At 50.5% G+C, this 25,954-nt stretch overlaps 1 protein-coding gene across 9 annotated transcripts in view; it reads right to left on the minus strand.

Moving 5' to 3' along the window:
• The window catches only part of AOPEP (aminopeptidase O (putative)), a 402,612-nt gene that overhangs the window by 95,897 nt on the left and 280,761 nt on the right, over positions 1-25,954 (minus strand). For all 9 annotated transcript variants that reach the window (XR_008628432.1, XR_008628433.1, XM_055125012.1 and 6 more), the window contains 2 exons: positions 12,087-12,130; positions 1,333-1,393 (listed from right to left, as the gene is read on the minus strand). Coding sequence is in view for 7 of the 9 variants with exons in the window: in XM_055125012.1 (XP_054980987.1) it covers positions 1,333-1,393; positions 12,087-12,130 (105 nt within the window). In the remaining 2 variants the exon portion in view is untranslated. The remainder of the gene's footprint in view (positions 1-1,332; positions 1,394-12,086; positions 12,131-25,954) is intronic.

Below are 25,954 nucleotides of genomic sequence, written 5' to 3' on the forward strand. Positions count from 1 at the left end.
CCCTGCCCCCTCGGACGGGAAGAAACCCAGGCCGGGGCCCTGGGAGCGAGGGGCCTTGCGTTGCTTCCCAGCGCCTGCATCTGGGCGCGGGTCAAGGGCTCTTTCTTCTCAGTCCCTCGGGCGACTGGGGAGCACAGCAGGCCTCTGTCCTGGGCTCAGAAATGCCCTCCTCGCCGGCATCCGGGCCCAGGCCTGGAGCGTGCCACACCCGGCAGGACCCACGACGTGGGGGAACTGTAGCCGCGGTGGCCAGAGGTGGGACTCAGGAGCAGATGAGAGTTCCGCCTCCTGGGTCGGGAGCCACCGTCTGGAGCACCACTCAGCACTCCATTGGGGGCGAGTCTTGGAGCAGCCAGGCTCGAGGCGACCGCTCAGCCGCCCGCTCTCTCAGGCTCTGTGGCACCTAAGGTTTCAATTCCTTTTTCACTCCTGGATGATTAAGACAATAACTTTCGAGTCGGTTGCACACTTCCCTAAACCTAAAGCAAAGTGTCCTTTCGAAGCACTAAGCTGATGAGGGCTAGTGGGCGACACTTCCCCAGGGTGGCAGAAAAGGACAAAGACGTAAATAGAGGGATGAAAGGTAATGGAGAATGGCTCCTCCCGGGCCTTAATTTCACGGTTCACAGACAGCCAGTGACATTCAGACACTCCCAATGGGAAGCTCATATAACTGATCATGAAACCAGAAATGCACAGCTAATGGGGCTGTGCCCAGCCCAGGGAGCCTTTCCACGCGGCACACCCGCCTCCAGGCGCGGGGACCCGCTGGGTCTGTGGGCAGATGGTCCAGCCGGGCTGGCCCAGGCCTGGGCCCCTGTGGCCCCTGTGACTCTGAGAGCCCCAGGCTCTCGCTCAGGCTGCTCCGAGGCTCCAGGAAACAGGCCCAGAGCACCTGCAGCCAGGGTGACCAGACCCTGCCTCCCGCAGACCTGCGCATGGACACTTGTCCAGCAGGGTGCACCCTGGCGCCCGGCGGAGAGAGACACCTGGGGACAGCTCACTCAGATGAGACAGCCAACCTGAGACAGGGCTGCAGAGGCCAAGAAACAAGAGAGAAACCCTGGACAGGAGAGGTCAGCCCACTGATCTCCCTGAACACCCAAAATGGTACCAAGCTTTGTGACCGCAGTCTGGGAGCCACCAACAGGAGCACTCCCAGCTACAGGCTGTGAGACAGAATTGCACCCAGGAGAGCGGACGGAGGCAAGAGATCCCTCCCCTGCACGGGGTACCCCACCTTTTATATCCACTGGCACGCACACATGCATGGTCAGAACCCTGAGCCGTAAGCTTTACTGATTACTTGCCCAAAGGGGTCTCCCAGCTCACCTGCGGAATCCCAGGACTCTCAAGCCAGTCCTTGAAGATGCTCGCCACAGACAGCTCCAATCTGCAAAGACACAGCAGCAGAGTGAAGAGCCTCCCGCTCACTGTGCAGGACCCCTGCACCGCTCCCAGGGTGGGGGTGGGGGGCGCACGGCCCAGGCCTCCTGAGAACAGCATCCCTCTGGCCCTGAGCAACGCACATGGGAAACTCTCCAAATCAGGGCTCTCCTGAGATGGGGGCAGAGCTCTGGGGGGCTCAGAATGTCAACTCAGGGGGAATCCTTGGCCATGAGTGCGCCCTAAAAGAAACAAGGCAAAAAGGAACCAAAACATTCTAGCACTTGCCACTTGGAAGTGAAATTCCAGCTTTCCCGTGACAATGGGCCACGCCAAGCCAAGGCGAGCCGTTCCAGGCACAGATTCCCGGCAAGGCTGTGCCAACGAGGCTCCATGCTGCCTGATCTGAACTGTTTTGATGGATGAGGCCCTCTGAGCCAAGGGAGCAGGAATTCTTCCGGTTTGTTGCCTTGCTGGTTGGGTGCTCCTGGAATGTCTGAGAGATTTCCCGTATCCTCAGGGAGTATGTTAGCACCGACCAGCAGCCCTACACCCTGCCCACTAAGGTAGAAGCAGCCTTTCCTTACCTGTTTCCAAGCGCTTTGGCTCATGCCTGGCCCCTGCACCCAGAGGACCCCAGGGTCTCCCCTGGTGTGTCCGAGAGCAAGGCTCCTGCTCTTGGCCGGGGCATTTCTCCTGGCATGCCGCTGCCATTGGTTTGTTTGTTTTTTTTTTTGGGGGGGGGCACACCTGGCGATGCTCAGGGCTTTGACTCCTGGCTCTGACTCAAGGTTCACTCTAGGCGGTGCTCAGGAGCCCTATGGGGTGCCGGGGATCCACACCCAGGTCAGCAGAGCTCAAGGCAAGCGCCTCCTATACAAGTGCTCTGGCCCAACAGCTGCCATCGGTCCAGTCTGGTTTTGACTGTCTCCCCACTGAGTGGAAGCCCTCAGCAACCACGTCCAGATGCACTCACAACTGATCCCTAAGCTCCTGGCACAGAAAGAGGGTTCCCGCCAATGTTTCTCACTTGAATGCATGAAAACACACCCCACTGTTGGCTCAATACAATAGTATTCCTCTGGGGCTGGAGAGCTGGAAAAGGGAGTAAGATGCTTGCCTTGCATGTGGCTGAACCCAGCTTAATTCCTGGCACCACGTTAGACCTACAAGCACCACCAGAAATGGCCCCAGTGCACCCTCAAATCAATGGAACAAAACTTAAAGGTACTCCTTCTGGGGATCCAAGCAGTAGCACAATGGGTAGCGCGCTTGCTGCCATGAGGTCCCATCCCTATGCCCCATGCTGTCCCCCAAGCACCGAGAGTGATGCCTGGTACAGGGCCAGGAGTAAGCCTTAAGCACAGTTAGGTGTGACCTTCCCTCCCCCCAAAAGGACTCCTTTGGGTCTGGGGAGATGCTAACAGGGCTGGCGCATGCCTGGACCCCAGTCCTCCAGCACCGTGAGGGGCGTGGGCAGGTGTGGTCCACAGGCCAGTGCTAACCAAGTGTTCCTGTTTCAGATAATGAGCGCCTTTCCCCTATAACAGCTGGAAAATGTCAGACTGCATTCAGTTTCGTGTACTTTATATTTTTATACACATATAGACAAGATTACTGGGGATGGGAGAAGTAGTTAAAGGCGTGAGATATATTCCCTGAGTGCAAGAAGGCCAGAGTTCTACCCCAAACAGCACGCCCCTCCTCCCACCCTGCCCCAGCATCTCTGGGCCCCGGCAGGGTCACATCACCCAGCCCAAACCTCCTGTCCCAGCTGGGCAAAGTACTGCAGGCAGCGGCTGCTCTAAGCACTGCCTGGGTGCCCCCCACCCTTGCAATTGTGAGAGAGGCTGCAAAAAGCACGGCCCTCTCCCCCTCACTCTGTGAGAGACAGGGCCCTCTCCCCCTCCCTCTGTGAGAGACACAGCCCTCTCTCCCTCCCTCTGTGAGAGACAGGGCCCTCTCCCCCTCCCTCTGTGAGAGACAGCCCTCTCCCCCTCCCTCTGTGAGAGACAGGGCCCTCTCCCCCTCCCTCTGTGAGAGACAGCCCTCTCCCCCTCCCTCTGTGAGAGACAGAGCCCTCTCCCCCTCCCTCTGTGAGAGACAGGGCCCTCTCCCTGTCCTTCTGTCAGAGACACGGCCCTCTTTCCCTCCCTCTGTGAGAGACAGGGCCCTCTCCCCCTCCCTCTGTCAGAGACAGGGCCCTCTCCCCCTCTTTCTGTCAGAGACACGGCCCTCTCTCCCTCTTCGAGAGACCTCACCCTCTCCCTCTCTCTGTGAGAGTCACTGGAGAGACACAGCCCTCATCTCTCTGTGAGAGGCAAGGCCCTCTCACCCTCTGGTACTAAAGAGTCACATGCTCCCATCACCCAAGGTTGTACGACGGGGAGCTTTGGGACAGAGGAGTCTGGGGTGTAGGGTATGAGGGCAATTTTTCATTTTTCTTCCCAGGGAGAAGCTTGTCTTCCTAGCTAGGGTTTTGGTAAAGGTGACTTTGTGAGGCCACAGAACAGAGACAGAACAAATACACAGATGGGAGAGAAGGCCTGTTCAGAGTGACTGGTTTGGTTTCTGGGGAGTGTATTTGGCCCCACAGAGCCTGGGAGCATCGGCAGGGTCAGGATTCAAACCCGTGTGCAAGCTGCGCGGCTGCCAGCAGCTCTCTCGGCCTCTCAGGGTGCCCCGAGCACAGCGAGACAGTCGGGCCAGAGGAGGACCCAGAGGCCGGCACAGGGTCAGTGGGATGGCTGGTACCACTGTGCCCGGCCTCTCACGAGTGGCCAGCGCAGCTGGCAGGGTGAGGGCGGCCGAGAGCCTGGGAGGGCCTTAGACTCACTGTTCTTCTCACACTCCACCCTGGTGGCATAGGGAAGGGGTGACAAATGCCTGAGCGGGCACCTCTGCCCTGCCAGGAGCAGCGAAGTGGGGCAAGAAGGACCCACTTGAGCCACGTCCAGGGAGTTGAGCTGCTCTACTTTACAATGAAACAGGCGAGGCCGGAAGGTTCAGTCCGACTCCACAGTCTCCTTTGAGACACGGTGCAGTGAGGGCTCTGCCCGTCTGGAGAAAGCAGGGCCTCTGAGGCGCGAGGGCGGCTCCTTGGTGAGGCAGGGCCGGTGGGCTGGGCAGCTGTGGGGGCTCCGCTGGCCCCACTCCATCTTCACTGACCATTTCCGTCCCTCCAGGGCTGCTCCCTAAGTGTCCCATTCATCCTGCTTCCTTTGTAGCGCAGAGGGACACTGCAGTGTCCAGGGGTCTCCTGTGACTGAATAAGAACTGAATGTGCTGACCCAGCCAAGGCCTCTTGGAAACGGCCACAACTTCAAAGGGAGAGGGGGAATTAAGGAGAAGCAACAGCGGTGCTGGGGAAGGCGAGGGGCTGACGAGACATCCGGGGAGGGGCCCAGGAAGGGGCCTCACTGCCACTCTCCGTGACTGTACCAAGAGGAGGCCCGGCTGTTGTGTGCCCAGGGAGAGCAGACAGCAGGGCACAAATCCCCCTTGGGGTATTCTTGCTGTAACCTTGCCTTGGGGGCTCGGAGGGGCTGGGAGCTGAGTCCTGGGGTGGCAGTGTGTGTGGCCCGCTCACCACAGCACAGGCTGCACTGCAGGGGAAGGCTCTGGGCGCCAGACGCGCGGAATGCCTTCGGGCACGCACACCAAGGGGCTTCGCCAAGAGGAGTCTGAATTGTTCAGCAGAGACACTCGGGGCTCGGGGCTCAGCCAGGGGAAGGAGTGCTCACTGCTTCGGGCAACAGCTCAAAGGAAGAAGACTGGGAAGTGGGGCTCGGGTGCTTCCTTAGAAGCAAGAGCTTGATCCGGGTGTGGGAAAGGCGGCACTCGCCCAAGGACGGCGTAGGGCCACTGAACCGCACTGAGTGGAAACGGAGGGTCCCCGGCAGACCCTGCAGTCCTGCTCCGGGGCTGCGGCAGTGCCAGCATGTGTCCAGGGGACGGAGTAGAGGAAGCAAGACAGAAGCAGAGAGGCTGGAGGCGGGGAACGGTGACAAGACAGTGGGTTCCGGACACTGTGGCTCTCGGGCGGGCTGGAGGGGGCAGAGTGCGGCTGGGAGGGCAGGCGAGGCTGCCGGGAAGGCGCGGAGAGACAGCAGAGGCCCACCTCGCCTGCTAGTGTGCAGCCTAGATACCAACCAGGCAGGTCAACGCCTGGGCTATCTCACGGCAGACTGAGGCAAACTTTGCTTTGCCAGATTAAATATTTGCCAACACAGATACAACACAGTGGCACAAAAAGGAAAGTTCCCCTACCAGTGCCCCCAAGCGGCAGGCGTGCAATAGTGGCGGCCATTAGGACCTGTTGTGTACCCCACACCACAGCAAAATCTCATTGAAGTGTTGCCATGTCTGTATCAAACCCATATTATGATCCCCTTCCGAACAACAAACAAAAACGATTCGAAGAGGGAGAGGGCTCTTCCAAGGCCACAGATGGGATTCAGAGAGCTGGGGTTCAGGAGACCTCAGTGACCTGAATCTCTGCTGAACTGAGACTCCACGGTTCCCAATTTATGGTGCAGACAAGCCTGCCCCAGGGAGAGCCGTGTTTGCTCTTCAGGAGGCTGTCAGCAATCCTGTCTCGCTCACATTTCTCTTCTGAAAGCCGCCTGCCCCAGTGGTCACCGTCCTGTTTCTGCCCTCAGTGAGAGTTCTAAAGACGACCGAGGGAGGGGCCCCAGGAGAGGGCAGGAGAGTTCATCACTGGGCTTTGTCCAGTCTGCAAGAGACAACCTCCTGTGAAGAGAGCTAACAGCTGTCTCCAGACTGCTGTCCTCGGCAAGGGCAGCCTCGGCCATTACCACTTCATTCCTCACCACATCCTTGTGAAGTAGGGCCGCAGCGGGCCCTCCACCCAGATGAAGAACCACATTTTTAGAACATGAAAATTTAATGTTGAATCTCACGTTATCCTGTTCATCAGTTTCTAATGTAGAATTCGATGTTAAACCGTGAGAGGAGGCGAAAGTATGAACTCTTGCTCTGAAAAAAAGACGATCCCAAGGAACTTTCTGTGTGGTTACTTCTCGGGAAGTAATAAGAGCTGTACGAAAATGCTTATTTGCGGGGGGAAAAAAGAGACTACATTCTCGGGTGGAAACGCCCTCCATCATTTATGCTGTTTTCATCATTAATGCACGAGCAGTGCAGGTGAGGTTTGAGACCTGGATGTGGGTGCCCAGCAGGAACGCTCCTGGGAGAGCTGTGAGTTGACTTTTTCAAGTCAAAAGTCTCCACGTCTCAGCCAAGAGTGAATTTTTTCCTTCTGAGATCATGTGTCTTACATAATCACAACAGACAAGCAGGAGCATTTCCACTTAGCTGGGACCTGGACTTACAGGAAATTATTCTTCTGCATGTCTGATCACTATGGAAATTGATTTTATACAGAAAGCTAAAAGGACACAGACCCACAACTGCTGCCCCGTGCCTGTCCTCGTGAGCAACGCGCCCAGACGCTACCCACGCAGAAACCTCCAGGCGTCACAACACCAAGTCACCCTCCCGGCTGCTGCCCGCCTGCCCGCACCCCGCTGGCCTGCAAGCACCAGAGGCTTGGGAATCCAGCCCGAGACTCCGGCTGCGGTCACCCCAGTGAGGACAGAGTGGGAGGAAGTATGTGGACACCCTCCTAGGTGCAGGTTAGAAAGGTCAGAGAAGTGACTCATGGCTCTTCATCTGGGGCTGCTGCCGGGCCTGTACCCCAGCCCCTCCCAGGGCGCTGAGGGGAACACGTGGTGCCAGGGCTGAAGCTGACCCTTCCGGGAGCCACCGGCCCAGTGCAGTGGCTCCGGCTCTGTCCACGGATCCAGAGCAGACCCCGGCTTGTGTGAGAACGGGCTGGACGAGCTCCATTGCTCTCTGGGCTGGTGACGAGCAAGGGCCGGCGTGCGGAGCGCCCGGCCCTGCCTGCTGTGCGAGTCTGTGGACTGGTTGTTGCTGGGGAGAAAGGTCTGGATCATCTTGAAGCTCCCTCTTCAGCTTCAGGAAATTCTGAAGATGACTCCATGGGCACCTCGGACTTTCACAGGGGGTCTGTGACTTTCACAGGGGGTCAGCGGCCAGCGAACGCTGCAGGAAGTGAGTGCTGGGCAGACACAACGTGGGGCCGCAGTGCCCTGGGTCCTAATGGAAAATATTCTTTTCTTGATGCAATGCATTCGCACTGACACAGCTTTGAATTTGTTAACAACTCCAACACGAGAGTCAGAAAGCCTGCTGCAGGGCTGGAGCGCGTGTCTGCATGTTGGAAAGCCAGGCTTGAGACGCCGCCCGGGCCCCAAGGCCTGTGGAACACACTGAGCACTGCATCAGTGTGGCCCAAAAACATAAAAAAAATGCTTTTCAATTTTGGAATTTTAATTTCTGCCATGCTATTTGCAACTATATGTATCTCTCTACATAGTATATCTTAGACATAAGATATAGACTTAAAAACATCAAAACAAGTTATTTGTGCTTGCATAGATGATCAAGACTGCTGGTTCAGCCTGAAAGGACACTCCCTAATCCCATGAGAAAGGGAAGTGCTGAATTAAAACAAACACATTAAGACGCATGCATAAGCATACATAACTGATGAACAAAGAATGGGTGGCAGTTGGTAACGGCCCACCAGTGCTCAAGCTGCACTGGGTAAGGCTCTCCCCAGTTCACCCCGGGTTTCTTCTCAGTGGTTCCAAGAATTAAACCCAGAGTCTCACAGATGCTCAACCACCGAGCCACATCCCTGGTCCCAGCTTATACCTTTACCAGGCTGACTGGTAAACCTTAGCTTTTAAACAACAGAAAGTTTAAGCCACTATTCATCTCCTTCAAATATTTGTGCTTCCACGTCCTCTATGCCAAGCTGTGTTCTAGGGCCAAACAACGGCTCCCTCTCTGTCCAGTGTGACTTCAGAGCATGACTCAGTGACCAGAAAGTCAGGACCTGTCCCCCTTCTTCTTCCACACTGCCCCACGGCTTCCAGTCGCTGATAGCCGCCTCCACTTAGAGCTGTCAGTGCCTCCTGGGCTCCAGGCAAACTTTCCAGTACCCAGAAGTTGTGCTCCCGCAGCCCCTTGTTGGCGAGTCAGGGTGACACGCCTGGCTGTCAGACTGGCTGACGAGGAACTCCCTGGGGCTTTGCACAGTGTGTGTGCCTTTCCGGTCCCTGATGCCTGAGGGCAGTCCGGTGTGGGAGTGCTCAAGAGCGCGATATCAAAGCAGGGGAAGGACACGCGTGGCACACAGGCTGCTGGCTCTTGAACACACATCTGGAAAACTGGTTCTGATCCTACCTGATGTGCGTGAGAATCAGCCCGCACTGGGGCCAGAGGTGGAGCCTCTGGGGAGGTGGGGCCCTGGGGGCTCAGAGGGAATTGGGGCAGCGTGCTGCACAGGGAGATGAGCACACCATCTGCTTAGCAGCGGGGCTGGGTTCCGAGACCAGTTTGCGGAAGGAGAATGGTTTCCAGATCTGCTCCAGATCTCCCCTGTGCTGGCGAGGCAACCTTGCCCGCACTCGCTCCACAAGGCCCTGGGGCTCTGTTGGGATATCCTTGGAGGCGCTTGAGCTTCGTCACGGTCACCCTGCGCTCGGTCACACAGCAGCCATGGGGACAGGCCCCTGGCCCCTCTGATATATGTGTGGCACGTCATTTTCCCAGATGTTTGCTGGAGCACAGACACTAATCTCTTAGAGGAATTTTCAAAAGTGCTGACCTGCCTGACCCGAGCACCCTGCCTGCTTGTCCCAGTATTGTTACTGAGGAGGGACCCCCAGGCCCTCTCCCACTGGAAAATAAAATGGTGGGGGGGGGAGTTAAAACCTGCCAAAGCAAGACCCTTATGAAGAGCCATGTGTGCTCCGAGGCCTTCGAGGAGCAGGGCCCTAGCTTCCTCGCTGACCACAGTCCCCTGTGGGTCCAGCAGGCACCTCCACCAACAGAGACACAACCCGGTAGCCTCCAAAGAGCCACAGGTTTGACACTATCCACATGAACACCGTAACCTCATTACGGAGAGGATAAAAAGAAAAAAGGTCTCTCAAACAAGCTTATTTGGACTCTGTTGCATCCAACAAAGTCACTCTATTTGTGCCCTCAAAAGTTCTTCTGAAAATGTCACCACTCAGAAAAGAACTAATTAATTAAGAGTCTTAGAAAGTTTCCATAGGGGCCCCACCCAGTGATAATTTGGGATGAAGGGGGGGCCTAGGGACCCACTAGGGCCACCCAGGATACACCAAGTGGTACCCAGATGGTCCATGATGCTCAGGCTCAGAACTTGGAACATTTGAGATATTTGTGCTACCCTGTGAGCCACCTACCTCCCTGGTCTCAAGGAATACCTTAATACAATGTAATACTTAAGAACAGTTGCTAGGGAAATGGTTCATTCTATCAGACGACCTGAAATGTTAATTTAACACAGATACAAAATAGAAGTGAAAGACAAATCTTGCAGGTGATTTGTTATTACTGATCTAAAAAAGAATGGTCACATCTGATGAAGTATTACTGAGAAAAAAAGTCGATGTCTCCTCAAAAGAAAGGATGTAAGTTGAAACATCTTAGACCTTTCAAAATAAGCCACATTTCCTATGATCAACCTCCTGGAAAGCTAATTATCTGGGCCAATTACTAATGTTTCATGTAACCTTTGTGGATGAGATTTCTTTCCAAATGGCATGAAAATGAAGGGGTAGAAATACAGGAACTTACTAAATAACATGGGAGTGGCTTGCTTATGTGTGGGTTTCCAAGTGATTAAAAAAAAGCAGAAAAAAATAAAAATTAACGCTTCTGAGAAGTGATGCGGGGGCTGGAGAATTTAAACACAAAAAGCCAGACAAAAGCCAATGCTTCCAGAACCCTTCTGGGCACCCCCACCCCTGCCTCGCTCTGCACTTGCCTGTGTCTACAAACTGTCTCCTCAGCTAAGACCACCTTAAAACAGACAAGGCAGCATGGTGTGTTTGCCTCACATGGTTCTAAATGTCGTTCTGTGTGAAGATTCATTTCCATACTTGAAAATCTACATGAGCACAAAAACAGGAGTTAAACTGTGGTCAGAGAGAAGTGGGGTGTTGTGTCTCCTCCCAAAGATGTCTGCTTTCTGGGCTGGGGCAACAGGACAGGGACAGGTGCCAGCCTTGCACGCGGCAGGCCTGGTTTCAATCCTGGCATCCTGGATGGTCTCCGGAGCACTGCCGGGAGTAATTCCTTAATGCAGAGCCCAAAGGAAGCCCTGCAGCGTCACAGGGTGTGGCCAAAAAACAAGGTCAGAAACTGAAAGTGTTTGCTTTCTCAAAATGTGCCCTCCTCTCCATCTTAACATTCAAATACCAATCTGGCTGCCAGAAGGTATGTTCCAGGATGTTTGCTTTAGAAGCCTAAATTAAGGTAGAAAGTAAGGAGGAGGCTGACATCAGGTGAGTCTGGTTTAAGACCTCCTCGGTGATCCTGTTAGCTGATCTCAAACTCAGCTGCTGCCAGAACAAGAACGAGCATCTCCTGTCTTCCAGGGCACTGTGCTTAGACGTGGGAGAGCTGCTCGGACCCGACTCCACACGATCCATACACGAGTGAAGGGGGGGAGGAATCGTACTCAGCTCCAGGAGCCCTGGCCAGGCAGTGTGGGAGCAAACACCAGCGCCTCAGAGCACAGCCATCAGGCACCACCCGTGTGCCCCTCCCCCAGCGCCAGCAGTGCTCAGTACTCAGTCCTCCGCTCGGACAACAAGGAGGAAACAATGCACCAGACAGAATGAGAGACCCGTCTCCTATGTGACTTCCCAGTGACAATGATGGTGATGGTCGTGGTGGCTGAGTGTGCTGTGATGAGAAGGAAAACACTTCATGGAAATCTTTAAGTGCCTGGTACACAAAGGTGGACTCTATATATTATTATATATATTACACTGTCACTGTCACTGTCACCCCCTTGCTCATCGATTTTTTGAGCGGGCACCAGTAACGTCTCTCATTGTGAGACTTGTTGTTACTGTTTTTGGCATATCCAATATGCCACAGGTAGCTTGCCAGGCTCTGCCGTGTGGGCATGATACTCTCGGTAGCTTGCCGGGCTCTCCGAGAGGGGCAGAGGAATCGAACACCAGTTGGCTGTGTGAAAGGTGAATGCCCTACTGCTGTGCTATATATTAATATATACATATATATGTACACAAAGGAATGTACATTATAAAAAGGAGGAAAATAAATATATACGTATATATTTATATATTCAAGTCATTAACTGAGCACCCACTTTCCCCTTGTTATCTTTAATCCCCTAAAGCCCTCCCAAAGGTGGTAGAAAAATGAAATTTGAAGGGAAGAGTGAATTACTTTAAATTTCAAATTTAAAGTGGGGTTAGAACCTGGATGGGACTGACTTAACATCCCAGGCTCTGAGGACTTCACTACGTGTTTACCTTCAATTAAACAGTGTCTCCTTACAAAAGGCACACACACTAGAGTTCTGTTAACTTTTAGAAGTTTTCTCCCCTCCACCTTTGCCACTACAGTAGAGACAGCAGGCTGTTCCCGGCTGGGTGCCTGCACATTCAGGCTCTGGCTCCATGCAGACCCTTTTCTAAGTCAGCTCAACTGACCACAAGCCAGGAGTGAACTTTCCAAGGCAGAGTCATTTTCTATGTTAAAAGTAAAACTGGGCTCTTAGATTCTAAACTGGTCCTTACCTTTTTTCTTCAGGGATGTTCTCCAACATCATTTGAAGGAAATCCTGCAATTAAAAAAAAGCATTTAAAAATGTCCATAATAGGACCAGAGAAAGAGTGCAGCAAGTAGGATGCTCCCATCACATGCGGCTGAACTTAGGTCTCCAGAGCCACATGCAGTCTGGAGCACTGCCAGGTGCAGCCAGCAATGGCGAGAACAACAATAAAATATCTACCATGTTCTTCAAAGAATGAGAACAAACAATACTAAAATCAGTTTGGAAGCATAAACACCACAAATTGCCAAAACCATCTTGAAAAGAAAAAGGAGTTGGGATGTATCACATTCCTTTACTTTTTAGGGAGTTTAGGGGTGGGGTGGTGTTTTGGGCCACACCTGGTGGTGCTCAAGGCTCACTCTGGAAGTGATCAGGAACCATGTGTGGTGCCAGGGAACCAAACTTGAGATGCAGCATACAAAGTACTATCTCTTTTGCTGTACTATCTGTACTATAGACCAGAGGCTCTATAGTCCCTGGCTTTAAGCTATACCATAGAATTATAGTAATCAAAACAACATGGCACTGGCCTAAGGATGGGAGACAGATAAAAAGGATTAGAATTGAGACCCCAGTGGTAACTACTCAAAGGATTTTAAAATCTTATACAATACATAAAAACTAGTCCTAAAGTGGTCAAGACCTAGAAATTAGACCAGAACCATAAACACCTGTGGAAAACATAGACTGAACTCTCCAGGATTTGGACCTCAAAAGGGTCTTCTAAGATCTGATTCCTCAAAGAAGAAATATAAGTGTTCAAAAGACACATTAAAAAGAGTCTCTATCACTAATCACCAAGGAAATGCAATGAGATACCACATCACTCACACCAGAGGTGCACTCATCAAAAGGAACAATCACCAGAGTTGTTGAGGCTATGCGAGAAAGGGACTCTCCTTCACTGCTGGTGGGAATGTTCACTTGTCCAGCTTTTGGGGAAAAAAGTATGTACATTCCTCAAAAAACTAGGAACTGAGCTTCCATATGATCCAGGAATTCCACTGCTCAGAATTAACCCAGGAGCCCAAAACACAATGCAGGAAGACATCTACAGTCCTATAATCATTACAACCCTATTCAAAATAGCCCAAATCTGAAAACAATCCATGTTCTCCAAAACAGATGAATGGGTGAAGAAGCTATGGTACACCTACACAATGGAGTATTAACTTGGCCATAAGAAGAGATGAATTCATGTAATTTGCTGATATATGGAAGGACCTGGAGAGTATCATGATGAATGAAATTAATCAGAGGGAGAGGGGCAGACCCACAATGATCTCACTCATAAATGGGATATAAAGAAACATAGTAGGGTAATAGCCTAAGACAAAGACAACAGAAACAAAGAGCAGGAGAAGTGGTCCCTAGTAGGAATCATGCCACTGTGCGGGGAAAGGGAAGGGACCGCCACAACAATGACGGGGGAAGTGGCCACTCTGGATGAGGACTGGGCACTAACAGGTGGTAGAGTGGTATGTGGTGAGACCCTTCAGTAATAGACAAGGAAAAGAAAAACGAAAAAGAAAAAATACCTGCTATAGAAGCAACTGGGGACAGGAAGGACACTGGGGCATTGGTGAAGGGAAGTGAACACTGCTGAGAGGGTGGGTGTCAAGCATTGTACACCTGAAACTCAATCACTTGTAGCCTTGTAATTCATGGTGATTAAATTTCTTCTAAAAAGACCTGATTCGGCTAGCAATGAGAACTGAAACAAGCAATGGGACTATATGAAGTTGAGAAGTTTCTGTGTGGCAAAAGAAACTCAGGCTAACATGAAACAATGCCCAACTGACTAGAAGACATTCACACAGGAAACTTCTGATAAAGGACAAACACCCACATCTACAGAGCCCTCACAAAGCTCAGCAACCAAAAACCATCAACCTCATCAAAACAGGGGGGAAAAAGATGAATAGACACTTCCACAAGGAAGGCATACAGATGGGCCAATAAACATGAAAAATTGCTCATTATACCTCAGCATCAGGGATACACAAATCAGAATAACAAAGAGGTGTCACCTATCCCTGTGAGAACTGTCACTGTCACTGTCATCTCGTTCGTTGCTCATCGATTTGTTTGAGCGGGCACCAGTAACGTCTCTCATTGAGACTTATTGTTACTGTTTTTGGCATATCCAATACACCACGGGTAGCTTGCCAGGCTCTGCCCTGCGGGCTCTCCAAGAGGGGCGGAGGAATCATATGTAGGGGCAGCCGTGTGAAAGGTAAATGCCCAACCGCTGTGCTATCGCCCCAGTCCTGTGAGAACAGTGCATTTAAAAAAAAACTGAAAACAACAAGTGTTGGCGGAGATGTTGTGGAAAAGGAACTCTCATGCACTGTTGCTGGGAATGCCACCTGGTACAGTCTCTGTGGAAAACAGCATGAAAGTCTCTCAAAAAAGGAAGAATGAAGTTTCTATTTGACCCAGTTTCCCCACTTCCAAATATTAAAACACAAACACAGTAACATTAAGCACAACGATATCAAACACAGAAGCACTAATTGGAAAGGCTAGACACCTATGCTCAATGAAGCTCTCAGTAAAGTCAGGATACGGAAGCAACCAAGTGCCCAACACCAGAGGAACAGACAAGACGCAGTGGCACATGCATCCACGTGAGTGTGCGGCCACTACAAACAGTAACTGTCGTCCCGGAGTCTCCTCCAGCTGGGCTGGAACCAGACTACCGCGTGCTGAGCAGTGAGACAAAGACAGCAGGACAAACACAGGGTGACTTCATTCACCCGTGGCACATGGAGAAACAACCCCAGGGGGCGGGCAACACCAGTGAATAACACACCTGGGACACTGGGACACGGGCCTGAGAGGGTCAGGTTTGAGGGAAGGACTGGGGGGAAACAGGATGAAACTGACGCAGGAACTGAGGCGGAGAGCCTGGGGCACCCCGAAGCACTGAGGGGGGAGCAGTCCGCTCCAAACCAGGACGGTCCATCAACAATGGGCGGGGCGGTACTGGGGGACAGGACAGTGTGCAATGCCGCAGGCAACCCCCCGAGTTCCACCCCCGGTACCCCCTGTGGTCTCCCGAGCCCAGAGCCAGGAGTGAGACCCGAGCACACTGGGCCTGGGCCCCAACCCAAAAAACAACTTCCAGAACAACCCCAATGCCAGTAGCACCCACCACCCGGAGCAGCCCACGAGAATCCCAGAGGGAAATGGTTGCTGGGGGTGGGGGTGGGGGTGGGATGGGAGGGACATAGCATGGGGGCGGGCCCTGGGCACTGTGGTGCTGGTGTGCAGCAACTTGAACACTACCGTAGCCCGACTAGCCAAACGCTAATAAGCATGTTCCATTAAATAACCCTGCTGGCCTCAAGCCAGAGAGGGGACTTCCCAGCGGCCGACAGTGGCCTGATCCTCGGCACACAGGCTTCTGCTGACTGACTGACAGAGAGGAATTTGCTTCAACCTGTGGGAAAGGTTGTTTCGTAAAAATCACAAATAAAAAAAGTATGTCTGTGATTTTGAGCTAACTTGAAAGTTTCTTTCTTTTGCTTTTTTTTTTTTTTTTTTTTAAGGATTGAGGAGTTGGGCTAATCCTGGCTCTGTTCTCGCAAGGTGTTTCTGCTGTGCTGGGGAGGCAGAGGCAGTGCTGGAGATCCAATGCCACTGGCTGCAGGGCCGTGCCGCGCTCCTTGCCCTCCCTCCTCACCCGTTTCCTTCACAGACGTACATGCACAGTCCTCACAGACCCGGGAGCACAGGCGAGGAAGGGACGGCCGAGAGCCGCTCACACACCCAGAGAAATCTCTGTTCTGAAAGGACAATCGTGGACTTTTCCTGCCTAACTGTGTCAGGATAAAGGCAAACATGACAAAGATTCCAATTCCAGTGGAGGAAAAAGTGTCACTCCAAAGACGGCCACTGGCTCCGGCCTCGCCAGTGCCAGGCGGGGGGCTGGCCAGGCCTCCTTCATGCTGGCCGCCCAGTGTCTGGCCTGCAGACCAGGAAGCTGTAACCAGATGGCCTCAGGCAGAGCAAGGATTGGCGGCCCAGACCTGCAGCCTCCTCAGCACCAGGCAAGTCCTGGGCTGGCTGTCAGAGCGTTTCAGGGGTCCATCTTTTCACCAGAAAGGGGTGACATGCACCCAAGTCCCCTCTGCTGAGGAGCCTTTCAAACACATTCAAAAGTAGACAAGAAGAATGTAAAAACGTTCATATGCAATAGGTAACAGTAAATATGGACCGAACTAAACACAGCCACACTTACATGTGAATTTTCACTGCAGATAAGGCCTATGGAAGACTCACACACGAGTGTTTAGGGTGAAGAGATGGCCCAGGCCAGAGTCACACTGCTAGCAGGAGGACCAGTTTCATTCCTTGGCACCACATTCGCTGCTAGGAATGACCTTGGGTCAGGAGTAGATCCTGAGCACTGCCGGATGTGGCCAAAAGGCAAAACCAAGCATAAACCTTTTATGATCAGTTTTATCTGACTTTTACTGAGTGTCATGACTGATCCTTTCAGTCACACTGATTTCTGGAATAGTGATTTCTCTGATCTAGGGTTTCCAATCAAGAATGTAATATGAAAGACGCCTACTCGGGGGCCGCCGGAGCGATAGCACAGTGGGTAGGGTGTTTGCCTGGCATGTGGCCGACCCGGGTTCGATCCCTGGCATCCCATATGGTCCCCCAAGCACTGCCAGGGGTAATTCCTGAGTGCAAAGCCAGGAGTAACCCCTGAGCATCGCTGGGTGTGACCCAAAAAGCAAAAAAAAAAAAAAAAGACGCCTACTCAAGTGGGAACACATCATTCACAACACAGAATTACTTGTTTGTCAGACATCTGAACTGAGCCGGGCACTGTGGAGTTCCATGTGCTAAAGGGACGAGTAGAGGGCCATGCGCTCTCCATGATGTAAGAACTGATAACATATATGTCGGATCAAGATCAAACATGAAAAATTAAGAACAACAGTTAACTTTCTTAGGACTTGATACTAGACAACAAATAAGATCTATACTTGAAGGTTATCTTCTAATAAATCGGGAACAATATTTCAAAATGGGTCCTTTAAGAGGTACCCAAATGATGGACCACTTGCTCTACATGCGGGTCCTGGGTTACTCACTGAAATACATGTCCCCAGAACTGCTGGGAATGACCCTGGCACAGAGCTGGGAGCAGCCTCCAAGCAAAGCCAAGTGTGACCCCCAAACCAAACCTAACAAAAGGACCCATGCAAGCCCAGCGGAGCAGATAGAACAAGAGGACATTCTGGCAATACGACAAAGCCAGTAGTCATCCCTAGGGCTGGAAACACCGTCTCACCCACACTTGCTCACCCAGCCAGGGCATCCCCGGTGCGACCTGGACCGGCAGTGCTGTCCTCGCATCTCCAACAGCCTTGGTGGAGAGAAGCAGAGATCCGCAGACTGTCTAACACCCTGCGCCAGTCCCCTTGCGGGCACGCCTAGAGCTCTGTGGGCAAAGCCAGCTACTCTTCTCCATGTTTATGAGGGGGAAGATCCATTTTTTCCAAAGGCAAATCTCCATTGAAAAAGACTAATGAAGGATTTGCTTCCCTTATAATTCCTATTCTTCTTACAGACTTACCCTACTTAATGATGCTTCACCTAAAATAAACTATACGCGGGGCCAGAGTGATAATCCAGGGGGTAGGGTGTTTGCTTCACACTCACTGACCTGGGTGTGATCCCTGGTCCCACCGAGAGTGATCCCTCAGGAAGGAGTAAGCTCTGAGTATCACCAGGGGTGACCACCCCCCGCCCCCGTCCCTGGAAAAACAACCTCCAACCTAAAACCAACAATAAACCCATACAAAGAATAATAAGCCTGATATTTAAAACATGGGTCATGCAGTCAGATGAAAACAGAAACAAATAGAAAATGCTCCCAGGGGCTGGAGCGATAGTACAGCAGGTAGGGTGTTGGCCTTGCATGCGGCCCACCTGGGTTTAATCACCAGCATCCCATATGGTCCCCCGAGCACTGCCAGAAGTAATTCTTGAGTGCAGAACCAGGAATAACCCTTCAGCATCATCAGGTGAGACTCAAAAAGAAAAAAAAAAAAAAGCAAAGAAAAAAGAAAATGCTCTCCTCTGATATCTGAGTGCTTCCTAACAGCTACAGTAGGAAAATGGAGAATAAAAGGCCAAAGCTCTTTTAAAATAAAATTTTAACAATTATTTTGTAAAACCTTTTGGATTATATATTCATCAACCATAATTTTTGGGAGCCTGAACTTTCGGGGCGCTCATGGGAACCAGGCAATTCTTCACCAATGCTGTGATCTAATGTAAGTGCATGGAGAAAAAGTGTTAGGGGGGTCAATCCGGGCTCAGCTGCACGGGAAGCATGCACCCCAACTCCTGCATTCTCTCCAGCCCCCTGTCAATTACAATTTCATCAATATATTTCCAAATATTTCATTGGCTTAATGACAATACTTTCAAAATCCAAGTATGTGATGGTGATTTATTACCAATTTCACTTTGTATTCCTCATAGCCCATATAAGCTTATCCCATATTTGTCCAGTAATTTATGCTCAATTATGTGGTGGAAAATTGTATTAACTCAGTGGCAAGGGGGGGAGTTAATTGCATGAGGAGCAGGAAATTCAGAGTTAACCTTAATTCTGCCCTTCTGCGTTTTCTAGTAACAGTTGGATCTTTCTTTACAGAATCTCAGAGCATAAGCCTGAAAGAACTTTCTGTTGATGTGTCAGAAGTGCCCATAAGCCTGCTCTGCTGTGAAAGAAATCTCAGCTCCCAGCAGGCCAGCCCCTGCCTCTTCCTGCCCCCAGTGAAGCTCTCTGGGCGGCGGGGCTCGAGCTTCACGTTCCAACTCAGCTGGGATAACGGGCTGGGTGTTCCACTAGGTCACAAAACCCAGCTCTTGGGCATCGCTAAGAAACAGTGCCTGCATTTCCACAGGTTCCATGAACATTCACCTGCGTCAGCTAGACATTCTGGGTGAGCTCCAGGAATTCAAAGGGCTCCTTTATCTCAGTCAGGCTGACTTCATGCCGTCTGAATCAACCCGACCGGCCCTCTCCACGCCTTTCATAGACACAACCTTTCCTGAACTGTTGGTTTTCCCTAGTTCTTTTGACAAGTTGGCATATACCCTGGAAGTAGACTCATAAGAGAAGCTTTGTCTCACTCACACTAACAGAATGGCATAAGAAAAATGTCTTTTGTGGGCCACTGAGACAGAGTGTATCGTTGCACGAGGTTGGCTCTGCTCTCTGTCCCGCCTGGTCCTTCCAGCACCACCGGGAGTAAATCCTGAGTTTATCCCAAGAACAATCAAAAAGCATCTTTCGTGACTACTTTCTTCATCACCTCTTTTCGATTCTCCTATTCATTTTTAATATTTTGTAAACACATCTTTCAAACACCTGTTGAACAAGGAATTTCCTTCAGCTCATTCTGGGAAACTAAGTCAGCCACAGCACACCTGAAACAAATATTAGGACCAAAGGCAACAAGCAGAAGCAAACAAAACATCCTGAGATGAAAGTTTATCTAGGTAGTTGTTACAAGTCCACGCTCCAGTTAAGTACATCACAGGATTGGAGTGATAGTAGAGTGGGTAGGGCATTTGCTTTGTATGAGGCTAACCCGGGTTTAATCCCCAGCACCCCATCCAGTGCTCTGAGCCTGCCAGGAGTGATCCCTGAATTCAGAGCAAGGAGGAAGCCCTGAGCACTGCTAGCTATGGCTCAAAAACAAAACAGAACAAAAAAAGTGCATTACTTGGAACTGGCAAGAGTGGCAACAGGGGGTGGGAGACAGCAAGGCAGGGGGCGGGGGGGGGGTGGGGAAGGGGTAAAGACAGCCCAGCTGCAAAGATCCTGCCCTTTGACAGTTAATTATGACAAAGGAACACTAGCTGCCCTCCTGCCACCCTTCCCTCAGCCTGTCTCTACAGCAGGTCCTTTCCCTCTCTCTTCTGTCTCTCTCTGTCTCTTTCTCGCTCTCTCCTTTAGGGCATTATGGCTTGCAATACGGTCCAGAGTGGTTATCATGCACTAAACCTAAACCTTCATCTAACTATGATGCCCTCTCCTTAGGAAAGAGCTTTCAGTGAGAGCAGTTTCATCAGGGCTGGAGAAACAATGATGCAAAAATTACGGACAAGTGGGGTTGGGAACTGTGGGGCTGAAGGGAGCACAGAATCCTGCTGTGACGCTGCCTGCCCCAGGCTGCTGCGAGCACTGTGTGCCAGCACTGAGGCTCAGAATTGGAGACTCCTGAGCATCACAGGTGGACAGGGCACTGCCAGCAATGCAGAGGGCCGCGGGCACCACATCCCCTGGCCCTGCCGGCACTAGGGCCCTCACACGGAGCCACAGGGAACCACCGGCCTGTTTGGCTAAGAATTGCCAGGTGTGGAATTGTTGCTAGATTATTATATGTTTAAAACTCAACGATCAATTGTAGGAGAACATGGGGTTTGTCCTTTTAGCCTTGCCACAGGGAGCTTAGGTTTAGACACTCCCATTCCTTTGTTTATCTGTAAACTCTTCTCTGCACCCTCCTTCCCAACCAGTTAATCACCTTTTCTCTAATCAAATTGTTATCTTGTAAGATCAGATTCTTCTAAGGACTCTGAATTTGTATTGTAAGTTATGTCTTTTGCATAGTTTATCTTAAAGCAATGTCGTTTCTATATGGACACAGGAAGACAGTTAATATTGTGCTTATAACTTGGGAGTTGATTGACTCCAATAATATTTACTCCTGAGCACCTGCTTTCTCAACTCATTTGCCCTTAGTTCCTAACACCCCAAAAGCAGGGTCCCGACGAGGGACGGAATGGACCCAGGGCAAGCTGTGAGCTACCCTGTCATCGAAATGGGCCAGGCCAAAGCGCCACAATACTCAACTATAAGTTGAGAGCATGGTCATAGACAAATGCTGTCATGATCCAAAAGTAACGACGAGACTAGGACCCTGCTGGGGTTAGGAAGACTAACCTGGCCTGAGGACTGTGGTCTGGAATATATAGTGAGATGTCCTCAGGAAGAACCAAACTTTGTATCTCTTACTGTGCTCATACAGAATGACATTGCTAGAAATATTAGAAGTAGATTTACTATAACTATTTAAGTAGATTACTAGGTCACACCCTGATATACTCTTGTTTGGACCCCCACCCCTGAGTGGATCTCCTTAGATAAGATTTCCTTAGATGAGATTTTGTTAATCTCCTTGAGAAATGGTTTTACCCTTCTTTGTTGATTTGCTAATGTTCAACTCACCTTTGTGTCACCACCCTACGTAATTTGCTATAAAAACTAAGACTGTGGGGCACTGAAGGGAGATAGAAGAGACAGGGAGACAGAGACAGAAGGAGACAGAAGAAGAAGACAGAAGGAGACAGAAGAAGAAGGAGACAGAGGAAGAGGGAGGCAGAGAGACAGAGACAGAGAGACAGACACAGAGAGACAGACAGAAGAGAGCACAGTAGCACACACATAAGCAAAGCACAAGGTGAAAGAAGTGAGTGCGAGCGGGGCAGAAAGGGGAGAGAGGAAGATCCAGAGAGAGATCGAGAACCAGGAGAGAAGCAGAGAGAAAGAACGAAATAAACTGATCGAGCAACCAGTTTGGCCTTCTTCCTTCCTTTGCCTGCCTCATCATTGCCATCAACCTCCCCCGGGGTGGGGAAGCGGCGTGAGACTACTGAATGCGGGCAGTGGGAGAGATAGAGCCCCGTTGGCCCTCTTCTCTTTTGTGTTTTTATACAACCAATGACTTCATAAATCACAGTTCTTTAATTTAATTAAAATTAAAGAAAAAATTGTTTTTGGTCCTTGGGCCACATGTGGCTATGCTCAGGGGTTACTCCTGGCTCTGCACCCAGCAGTTAATCATGGTGGTGCTCAGGGGACCATATGAGGTGCCACAGATCAAACTGGGTCTGCTATGTGCAAGGCAAATTCCCTACCCACTGTGCTAGCGCTCCAATCCCTAAATATATATCTAGTCTCTTGTAGAAGCAGACTGGTTGGTGGTAGGCAAATGGGGTTGGGGAGCCATTGGTGGTCGAAGTGGACACTGGTGAAGTAGTGGTCAGTGTTGAAACATTATATTCCTGAAACTCAATCACGAATAACTCTGTAATTTCAAGGTGGCTAAGTTTAAAAACATTTTTAAAAAATAAAGTGAGGATAACATTCTTTATTGGGTTCTCTGGGTTCTAGTCTAAGCTGATATAGAAACACAGCATTGAGAAAGTGCTCCCAGCTGGGAAATAGTCAGAGCTGAATTAAATGAAGAGAATTCTGGCTGGGAACACTCAGCAAACTTTCAACAGTTAGAACACTGAGATATTAGTTCACCCCAGTGGGAATGGCAAAGTCACATCACAAAGTCAGGAAACGGTCAGTGCTGGTGGAGTTGTGGTGAGACAGCAACCCTCATCTGGTGGCGGGAATGTCATCAGGGTCAGCTCTGGGGAAGGCAATATGGAGATCCTTCCAAAGAGTAGCAACAGAGCTCCCACCATGCAGTGCCGCAATACCACTTCTTGGCATCTATCCCCCAAAGACGAAAACATCAGTTCCATAAGATATATGCTCACCTATGCCTATCCACACACCTAGTACAAGAGCCGAGCTACAGACGAGCAGATCAAGCCGTCATGGTCTGTCTGCACAGTGGGACACTATGCAGCTCTGAGGAAGAACAGAAGCAGGCAACAGGGCAGCACTGTGGGTGGGGGATATTCATGCCGAGTGACGCCAGTCAGACGGAAGGGACAGACAGTGACCTCTCTCAGATCTGGGGCTTAAGTACGTACAGCAAGGCAGCAACAAAAGGCCAAAGGCAACACAGCCAGAACTGATCCACACTATTGATCTGGGAAGGCCTATTGGGGTCCTGGGGAGAAGGAGGCGGGAACGCTGATAATGGCTGTCATGGAGGAATTACGTGCATGGGAAGCCATCATTAGCCACACTGTTTATCACAGAACCTCAATCAATAAAAAGTTTTTAAAAACGTGCAAAAATGTCAAGAGTAATTCATTTAAGAAAACTGTCCACAGGCGCAGTGGGGTTCTGCCTCTCGGCACCCATGCAGAATATTCAAGCTTCAAACTGTTGGTCAGAGGGAAATAAAAACACATCTAAGAAGGAGAACAATCCAAGATAATGTTCACTACATATGAGAAAAAAAATAAAAGGTTGAGACAAAAAAAATAAAAGAGCTACCCCTGATGAGAAAGAGCAAAAATACATGTGTGGCAAATGTGCAAAAAACTCCCCAAAAACAAAAAAAACAAAAAACCAGAACGCACACACACACACAGATGGCCAGAGAGAAAATCCATGTTTAGAGGGACAGGTCAAGATAGCACTGAAGGGAAACATTTGAGATGGTGCCCAGATTCCAAAACAAAGATTACAGCCCAAAAATTAGAATTAAAAATGAAATTCTGCATGGAGTTCCAGCGAGGACGTGAACGGGAGCGAGCGGTGACTAGCAGGTTGCCCACTGTGGGCCTGTATCCCAGCCTTGGTGACCCGCACTCACGAACCGGCTGCGGCAGCAAAACCAGGTGAGGCCAGGTGCTGCGTGCTTCCACAGGTCTGCATCCGCAGCCTCTGCCGTGGCCCAGGGAGCAGCCAGGAGCGAGCTGGATCACAGAGCCTCGGGTGTAGGCTGAGACAGACACCGGCCCTCCCAGCGGCATCCAGACAGAGGCACAGAGGCACAGAGGCAGAAAGATTTTCTCCCAATACAGAAAACAGGAGCCAGAGTGGTAGAACATTGCCATACTATTGGCGTGCCGGTAGTGACAGGGATAGAAGGGCATTTGCCTGGCACAACGCCACCGGGAGTTCAATCCCCAGTACCACACGTGGTCCCCGGGGTCCTGCCAGGAGTGATCCTTAGTGCAGAGCCCGAGCCCTGCCCTGCATGATCCCCAAACAAAACAAGAAATAGGAAAACAGGTTCTATTATTGGGTGGGTGCTTCTGACCACCCAAGTTGCAGAGGGGCCCAGCTCTGGGCTGTAGGCTGTAAGCCTGAGGGGTGGGCAGCCAGGCGCCGTGCGCCTTGGGGAAACTGGGCTGGGGGTGGGGGGGATACTGGGGACATTGGTGGTGGAGAGATGGGTGTTCGATCATTGTACGGCTGAGTCTCAAACATGAAAGCTTTGAGAATGTATCTCACAGTGATTATATATATATATACATATACATATATGTGAAGTATATATAAATATAAAGTAATGTGGAGTTCACACCCAATTCGATGGGCTTAATTGATGGCTGAATAAATAGTAGTACTCCAACATTAAAAAAAAAAAGAAAAAAAGAAAGAACCCATCTTATTGCACTAATAAAAATGCCTTCTTTTTGAAATTAGTAAAAAAAAAAAAATAAGTAGTGTTTATATGGGCTGGAGCGACAGCACAGCGATTGGGCGTTGGCCTTCCACACGAATGAGTTCGATTCCTCCGCCCCTCTCAGAGAGCCCGGCAAGCTACCGAAAGTATCACGCCCACACGGCAGAGCCTGGCAAGCTACCCGTGTGCATTGGATATGCCAAAAATGGTAACAAAAGTCCACTCGAACAAATCGAGCAATGGGATGACAGTGCATGTTTATATATAACATATATGCACATCTGTAAGTATATGTTACATGTAAATAAATATATTTTATGGCCTCAGTTTTAGAGAATGTCCAGAATATTCAAATACAGAATAAAGTAAGTAGTGAGTGATGGCCTAACTCTGGGCAGGCGGAAACAGGGAAGTGATCACCACCGGATGTAAGGCTTCTTTTCATGATGTTTCTTTTCGTAAGGTTTCTTCTCATGTTGATAAAAATATTCTGAAATTAGTGATGAAGACTGTAAAACCTTGTGAATATATTAAAAGCCACTGATGTATCCTTTTTGTTTGTGAGTTTTTTAGGTCAACACTAGTCTTGTGAAGAGGCTAGTTCTGGCTCTGTGATCAGGAATGACCCTGGTGGTGCCCAGGGGACCTCACGAGGGGCCAGCTATTATACATATGGGCAGCCATTTACCAGGAGAATACCTTATCACTAGGGCTATCTCTCTGGCCTTGATTTGAGTACTTTAGAAGGATAAATTTTGTGACAAAGATATGCAAATCATCTCAATAAAACTTATGAAAACAAGCAAAACTATTTTTTCGAGTATATGGTACCACCAGCAGGTCAACCTGTACCCGTGGACAAGTGCATCAGCAGACTATGGTGCCTTCGCACTTCCCAATACCCCAAAACTGCCGCAGTGCTTCTGACCAGACCCCAACAACTCAAGACCAAGTTTCCAGAGAATCTAAATGGCCAAAGGTTTGCTCTATGGGAGCCACGCCCACAAACCACTGGATACAAGCTCAGTTATCAGCCTTGATTCAGAGACCCGTAAACAAATCTTGAAAGAGATCAAAACCTGCAGTTCGTCTTGGACCCGCACAAGGCTGAACAGTCTGAGGTAAATCGGAGGGGGTGGGTCAGCCTGGTGCCTGCCCAAGCAGAGTCCCTGGCAACCTCTTGCTCCCACAATTCAAAATCACCACCATGGCCCGGGCCGGACTCCACTGTCTCAGGACATACCTCACTGAGATATTAACCTGTTGAAAATAGGGATATCCGGGTTTCGTGATTGAAACCTCCAGGCTTTCCCAGAGTCAGGATGGGCTACCGCTCCCACTTCCCGATACTCTAGTAGCACAGGCAGTCACCCCCATGACTGCCACATTGTAAGCACTCCTACCAGCCTTGCTTCAGAGACATACAAATAAATCTCAAAAGAGATAAAAAGCTGCAATC

Source organism: Sorex araneus, chromosome 2, assembly GCF_027595985.1.
Source record: "Sorex araneus isolate mSorAra2 chromosome 2, mSorAra2.pri, whole genome shotgun sequence".
NCBI classification, from domain to species: Eukaryota; Metazoa; Chordata; class Mammalia; order Eulipotyphla; family Soricidae; genus Sorex; species Sorex araneus.